The sequence below is a fragment of the Artemia sp. Qi Xiang Cuo genome, chromosome 19 (genome assembly GCF_049724085.1).
Source record: "Artemia sp. Qi Xiang Cuo chromosome 19, ASM4972408v1, whole genome shotgun sequence".
In the NCBI taxonomy this organism is placed as follows: Eukaryota; Metazoa; Arthropoda; class Branchiopoda; order Anostraca; family Artemiidae; genus Artemia; species Artemia sp. Qi Xiang Cuo.
The window spans coordinates 3,114,449-3,122,579 of NC_142812.1; the positions used below are offsets into that span (position 1 = coordinate 3,114,449).

Below are 8,131 nucleotides of genomic sequence, written 5' to 3' on the forward strand. Positions count from 1 at the left end.
GTTTTGTTCTTTACTTTCATTATAGTGCAAGAAAACTTTCCAGATAAGTATTCAGCATGGATGGAGAGGTGATCATTTTGTATGTTTTAAATTTCAATTTTGCTCTTTACTTTCAACATAATAGTATTTTTTTCTATTAATAAAAGTAAAGAACAAATTCAAGACTTGAAACAAAGAAATTCCAGTTCCTCAACCAATACAGAATATCTGCAAAATTACTAGCAATATACACAAGCGGAAACACAAATCAAATATAACACTGCAATGGAGTAAACCTAGTTTCCAACAGAAAACTCACCTCTACAATTTGTGCTTTCAATCAGTTTAATAAATCAAATTTTTTTTTAAGTATAGACTAAACTACACGGGCAGAGGGGTGATGCTTTATGTTCAATTTAAACTTAAATTTTGCTCTTTTCTTTCATCAGAAAAAACCTATTTTTACTTTTGTTAATGAGAGATTGCACTGTGAGATTGCAAGTAGACTATACCACTTCAAGGATATTTGTAATACAGCCTTCTTGGATTCATGCCATGACCTGAAGTATCTTGAATAAGTTCCAAACTTGCAGCCTTAGAGCCAATGCAGGTTCTGAGAAAACTAAAACCTCCACATCCCTTGAGTTTTGGATAAGCATCTTCAATCAATTCTATAAAGTCTCTAGAGCACATGTCTGGGTTATCAATGATTACTGTGGAATGACCAAGGCCTGCTTCATTGTACTTTGATTTATCTTTTGGTACAATTTTTTGATCACAATATGCAAGACAGAAGAATCTCATGGTGCCTTTTCTTTTTTTAATACTGTTATCAATGGGGGTTGTAGTGGGTGAAAACAGTCTTTTCCGTTGTGACTGTACCTTTTGCAATTGCAAATTTCGGCATTCTAATAAAATCCTGGATGCTTTGGCCATTGTGAGACCCTTATTCAGCAAGGAGTTAATAGTCATATGGGAAACTTCTTCAATGCCCTCATCTTCCTTGAATAAACTGTAGTCAATAGCAAAATTGGAACACAAAGATTTCAGGTCCATATTTCTGCAAAGGAAGAAGTTATATTAACAATTTTTACATTGAAAATTCTTTGTTAATTCATGATGTCCTGTAAACAAAATAAAAATGTATGCATATAAGGAACAAAAATGCTTGGCTTGGTAATGTATGGTAAATGAGTATTTTTAGCATTATTCCCAGCATTAACTATTTAGACCAGTGGTACAGCTATGGGGGTGGGGTGGAGGTGTTAAAGGGACAACCCCCCACCCCCACAAAAAAACAACATAATGCTCACTCAATGATTGTGACAAAGGAGGTAGGTATTCCTCCAGTAAAGCAATATAGTCATGTAACTGTTGAAATATTTTGACCCAGTTGGCCAAATGATTTTATATTTAAAACCAACCCAGTTGGTTTTAAATATAAAACTTTGGAAAAGTATGTAGAATTCTGAGGATTCATGAATATATGTTTACAATTAGCAATATATGGGTGGTTTTGACCCAATTTGCCACATTATTTTGACAATGCTTTTCCCCAAATTTAACTTTGGGAAAAGAGGGTTGGGGGGGGGATCTAGTTGTCATTGGATCACTTTTGACTCTTAAAAACAAAATTACAACTTTTAATTTCTAATCATTTCAGTCCTCTCCAAAGTTTATACAACCACCTCTTCTATAAAAAAAAAAACTATATATACCCCCAGGGCATAAGTTACAACCCGTCCCCTGGGATAGTTATGTTGGCCCTGAAGTTTTGTTATCTGATTGTTGGACTATTTTTAACAAACTGGATATCTCAAAATTTTGATCAGATACATTTAGGGAAAAGATTGTGTGTGTGTGTGGGGGTGGAGGGGGGAGGTATCCTCTGATCACTCAGAAAAACATAGCTAGAACTTCCAATTTCCAATCAAATGAGCCCTCTGTGCTATATCTGTGCTGTCCAATCAAATGAGCCCATAATACTAATGAAAAAAAAATGATGAAAATAGAATACTTTATTAGCAAAATTATGAAAATTACAACTTTGAAATATGCTCCAAGAACATGGAAATGTCCTCAAGAATCATATTAAAACGAACTTGGCCTTCTGCCTTTACTGCTGCCAGCCACATGCAGCCTACTAAGTATGAATGTAAATGATGGTGGGATGTACCTTGGTAATGATGTACATTTGTTAACCAGGAAATAAATGAAACAAACTACAGTAGCAAATGGTATTTTTCTTTTAGAAACCCATGTATTGACACACAAATTGATTGATGGTTTTCAAATATAGCCTAGTGTTACACTTCCAAAAATGTTACTTCTAGTAAGAGTACAAAGTCATGGTGTGTTCATTGATGCAGTGTTTTGTTTTTGGCAACAACCCCTTATCCTGGAAAAATATAATTGCCTTTTCTTTGGTCCTTGGCAAATCCCAAATCTTAATCTGAACATCCATGGTAAGACACTATATTCTATCATTAGTCAAAGCAAACTAACTAGTGTCCTCAAGAATGATGAACTAGATCAAGAATTGCGTAAATAATGAACTTTTCTTTGTCTTTTGAGATGGTCAGCCAATGCACAATTTTGCTAATAAAGTAGCCTGTTCTATTTCCATTATATTTTATTGTCACCAAACCTTTTTTTAAGCTGATTACAAATATAATAATCATTTCTATCAGAAATGAATATCAGCCCCCTCCCCCCTATATATGCCAATTCAGGGTATATATTTCTACATTAGGAGGGGTGGGGGCAAATTTTGTTTATGATGTAAATGGGAGGTAAGTTTAAACTTTATCCCCCCCAATGTAGAAATATATACCCTGAATTGGCATCTATAGGGAGGGGGGCTAAAACTCACTTCCGATAGAAATGATTATTATATTCGTAATCAGCATAAAAAAAGCATCAAATGATGTATTCACTTTATTCCTAACTCAATATTATGATTTAGTATATATTTACCATTGGCTGACTTTGTGCATTTACAAAAATGATACAAAACTTCTTTGTGTGGTTACAAAAATGAAATATCTTTGGGGCCCTTTTAAGGGCTCAAGATGCAATTTGCAACAGAAGCAATTATTGAATTATGAAATAAAATAAAAAAAGCATCAAATGATGTTTTCACTTTCATCCTAGATAAATTATAGTGCCACCTAGAAATTTACCACCTTTTGTTCCAATTTAGGAAACAAAGATCCTGATTAAAATATTTGTCTGATTACTGGGGTCTTATCCTATAGCGTTCTTACCTTAAGCAGCGTTCACAAGCATGTCTAGCTAGAATCCATGTCTAGCCAGAATTCAATGTCTATGCAACAACTGTTCACAAGTAAAATTTGGTGCTCAGCCAGACACACTAGACAATGCGCTTGGCTAGACACAGAGTTCTAGCGGCTAGAACTCAATGTCTAGGATTTTCGATTATAGCCAATCAGCGTGTTACAAATTTCACTACTTTTATCTGTATTTACATTTTAAAATTGAAAGTAATTTTTGAAATAGAATATAGTAAAAATGTGTGCCACATGGAACAGAAAAAATCCAAATATTGGGAAGAACTTATTGTCTATATACAGTGCAACCCATGTTTATATATTAAAAGTGACCCAAAACATATGGGAAAAATTTTTATTGAAAATGTCTGGAGGTGCATCTCTGAAAAAATGTCTTTAGCCTACCCAGGCACTTCATCTAAAGATGTTCAATTAGACTTCCTGTCACTTAAAAGCAAATTCAAAAATGAACGTTTGAGGGTTTTGAGGAAGAAGAGTAGGAGTGGAGTAGGGAAGGAGTCAAAGTGGGATCTATACAAAAACCTCCAATTCCTCAAACAGCATGTGGAGATTTGGTCTGCTCCTGATGAAAGACATCAGAACATTTTGCAGTCTACCATTATTCAGGTATATCAGCCATATCCCAATTATTTTCACTGACAATTTTTAGATAATGTAATAGGCCTAAGCTATATTATAGGCTATATAAGGTTATATGCTATAGGCATATAATTAAACAATAAGACCTAGGCTATAGTTGAGTCGCTATTTTCCATAATAGCTAATTGATTAGGAGAGTTGTTTTTCAAAAGGAAACATGTTAATAACAAAAGAGTAGGCCTATTGTCAATAAAATCCCCAAAACCTATTTGCAAATATAATATTTGCTGCTCTGAGAATTTAGTCCCCTATTCCACCTCCTAATAGTGCCACATATAGCCTTATATAATATAATTCTACTGCTCTGTTATATAGCCTACTATTTTTAATATTTTACCAACTGTAAACCAGAGAAGAGTAGGCTATTTAATTATATTCTGTAAATTTATCACTGACAATTTAATCTTTTTGTTTGAAACAACGTGCAATTGATGATTATGACATGGAGATGGGTTTGCTTCGTTTCAGTAATGCTTGTAAGGTATATCATCACATAACTGTTCAAAGTTTTGACCCGATTTAGACAACTCTCCCAAATTTTTCCTCTTCTGATTTTCAAATCGGAAGAGGAAAAATTTGGGAGGGTGGTCTAAATCGGGTCAAAACGTTTGAACAGTTACGTGATGACATACCTTATTAAACATTCCTAAAACAAGACAAAACCCATCTCCTTCATCACAATCATTGAAAAAGCATTATTTGAATGCCTTGAAATATGCTTCTTTTTAGTATAAAGGAAAATATTACATAGTGTATGCTTCCCAAATTAAAATACTATCATATTCCTAGGAATAGCTAAGGACTTCATAATGGGGACTATCTGCTAGATCAGAGGGAGGAAATGGTCAAATTGATGAAGGTAGGGTATAGCATAGACCAGAAATTATCTAGGAAAAAGAAAATAGCCTACATTAGTAAAGTTGTTTTAGGTAAATGTTGTTTTAGGCATTAGTTGTTTTAGGTAAATGAAAGTTTCAGGAATGATTCTAGAGCCTAAATTATGCTTGGGGTGGCATGACCTTCCTAAGACCATAGGCGGGCATGCCTTGTTTGCCTCTCATTCCAGGCAATTTTAATGGTCCTATGTAAAATTTAAATTTTTGGTCAACTTGCCTGAGACTTTAGGCAGGCATGCCTCTCCAAACACTAAAACACAAGTGTATTTCTCCAATCAGAGAGTCATACTTACTCCAACCATTTACCCATGCTACTTAAACATTTGCCTCTCAATTACTTAGACTATCTTGGCTTTTTCCACAGTTAGCCATGTCTTGATGTCTACTGCAAAATACTTGATTTTTAATTCAAAATCAATGGACTCAGTCAAGGCCTCTGGCCTTGACCTCAGCAAAAGGAAACATGCTACAACAGAAAGAGAGACAATTTTGGATTGGTCATTTATGGTCAGCATTAGTTCTTTTTTTTCTGTTTCTCACAATGCCCCAATCTTCTCTACCCCCTCCCTCATCTAATGGTCTCGTATAGCTGTAGACCATATACAAAGTAGGCCTAACTAAAAAATGATAGAATTCCTATTATAGAATATGCAACAAGTATCAATGAAAATCAGATAATTCAATCAATAATAAGAAAAATCAATTGAAACAAACTTGTTGGAATCATATGAGATAATTACAAACCTGATTGACCAAGGCCATCCAGTTGACCAACTGCTGCTAGACTTGAAAGGTATTGAAACTTAAAAGTATAAAAAGGTATTAATAATCTAGTACTGATTGCTCATTTTATGACTAAAAAGTTCAGGGTATCAGTTAGTAGTATATGCCCCTGTTGAACCAAATGATGGAAATACTAGTGACTTGGATTAATTTTACTTACAGTTCCAGGAGCAGTAAACAGGATCTAAATAAGAAGACTAAGTCACTAAGGCTAGGAATAAGTGAATGTGAAAAGGTGACATAGGGTAACGAAAAGATTGATCTGGTGGGCGGCTTCATTTACCTAGGTATAATTATCAATAAAGATGGTGAGAACAGTGAAGATGTTAAAAGTAGAATAGCCAAGACTCAGGGTGTTTTTTCACTGTTAAAAAAAGGTTTCAAAGAATAGGAAGATAAGTCTGCAAATTAAGATTAGAATAATGGAAGGTACAATGATGACAGTGGTAAAATATGGCTCTGAGGTATGGGTGCTCCAAAAAGTATATAAAGATTTACTAGATGTTTCCCAGAGGAATTGCTTATGGATTGTTCTGGGTACCTGACTGACTGACCATATTTTAAACAGTGGGCTGTACAAAAAATATGGCTCGATCCTGCTGTTCTAGGGCTATAATGACAGAAAGGCTGAGATGGCTAGGGCATGTTCTGGGGATGAAGGATGACACATTGTCCTTTTTGGCCAACTGTCTAGGGCTAAATGGAAAGCAGGTTGTCCTTGTCTGGGGTGGGAGGATGTAATAAAGAAAGATTTAAAGGAAATAGGAACTTCCTGGGAGGGTGTAAAGAGGGAGACTTTGAATAGATTGGGATTGAGGAAGAGCGCATGTAGCATTGTTGACCAAAGGTGGCTTGGTGCTGCTGTGAATTGTTAGTAGTAGTAGTAATAATGTTGTTTTAGAATTTTATAGCGTTTCCTTTTAAGAAGGCCTAACTGTTAGCTAATACAAACTAGTGTGTAAGACATAAGTTAGCGTACCACTGAGTAACTTACTCGGTAATGATAAGTTTTAGGTCAAGCTTACTGGTAAGTTTAAGTTTTTGATGGACAAAAATGTTCTCAATTGAAACAAATCCACCCCTAAGAAAGCCACTTCACTAAATCTATTATAAAAAAAATTCATTCATCAGATTCAATGCATGAGTGATACCCCTTTCAGCTTATGCTGATATTGCTCTGTCGGACTACTACTTTATCATTTCCTGCCAGAGTAAAAAAAGAGGATACGTGATGAGTCAGTCAGTCTGAATAAGTAATATGTTCGTAGTAGAGGTCAACTTAATTTGGTGAGTTTTTGACTTTTGACTCAAATTTTTTGACTGGCTATCTTTAACTATAGAATAAATATTAAGAATAAATAAATATTTGGCTGTAATATAGGTAGTAAGGCCTATTAATAGAAAATATTCCTGTCCTACCGATCTATGCGCTTAATGAAAGGGTTGTGGGAATCTTTATGGTCTATGTCAATTGATAGAAGGTGTGATATAAATGAGGGCATTCTATGTCAATTGATAGAAGGTATGATATAAATGAGGGCATTCAGGATATCAGGAAAGTGCTTTACAATGAGGTGAAACTGGATCAATTAACAGCCTGTCTGAAATTGAAGCCAATTTCACTTGGGTGCCACTTCTTTGAAGGAGATGAAGATCAGCTTTCTGTATCATCCTTTACTTCAATTTGCTACAGCAGTGTTTCCAGGAGACTCTTGTTTGGAAGGATGGTGATTCATTTAATGAAAGATCTAAAGCTGAATTTGTCTGGGTCTTGAACACAGAACTCTGTTGCTACATTTACAAAAGTGGCCCATTTTCCAAATCAATGCATTCTGAGACTACAAAAGCTGTCAAATTGGCAGCTTGTTGATGGACTTGTTTTTTTGCAAAGTTGGTGCTTACAGAAGTGGCTGTAAAAATCTCACCAATTTGCTTTAATGTAGCCTCCTGCAAAAGACTTTTGTCAGGCTATGGACTAGTACAGACAGAACATAGAAACTGCATCAAGCATGAAACAGTAAACAAAATTCTAATGGTCCATTGGTCATTCAATAGCAAAAAAAGACTTGCTGTGCAGCTTCAGAAATGCCTGGAAATTGATGTGAAGGCTAGACGGGACGTTCATGCCGCCATCATGTCTTTCTATCAATAGTTCACTGCCACATGATAGTTTAGATAATCTGGTGGAAGATGATCTACCAAACATAGCAATTGAAGATGCACCAGATGAGGAGGTGAAGCAGCAGCTATAGCTTATCTCTTATTATCTTGGTTGCAGCAGTAGCTATCAACCTAGTGAGAGATGATCACCTCTTATAGAGAAATATCTAAGCCTAATTTTTTTTATAATTTTTCCCCTGTGTAAACAAGACAGGAACTAAACAAATAAAATGATGCAAAAATTATATATTTTTTACCAATCTGTCAGAGAAGAGATAATATTTTCTTTTAAATTCATGAGTATTTGAAACTAACCTCTTAAGCAGTAACTTACCAAAGTTCCCAGTAACTTATTTGGTAAAA

General features: G+C 35.0%; 1 protein-coding gene across 2 annotated transcripts; it reads right to left on the reverse strand.

Annotated features, from left to right (window-relative positions):
• Positions 1-476: 476 nt before the first annotated feature.
• Positions 477-4,347, reverse strand: LOC148940413 (uncharacterized). Of its 2 annotated transcripts, none has more exons than XM_089105352.1 (2): positions 4,271-4,347; positions 477-1,039 (listed from the first exon to the last, which is right to left on the reverse strand). In XM_089105352.1, the coding sequence occupies exon 2, from the start codon at positions 1,033-1,035 to the stop codon at positions 496-498; it is 540 nt and encodes a 179-aa protein (XP_088961478.1). In that variant the 5' UTR covers positions 1,036-1,039; positions 4,271-4,347; the 3' UTR covers positions 477-495. The 2 variants fall into 2 exon arrangements, with proteins under 2 accessions (XP_088961478.1, XP_088961477.1); XM_089105351.1 differs by having other exon boundaries at positions 4,267-4,338.
• Between the last annotated feature and the right edge of the window lie 3,784 nt (positions 4,348-8,131).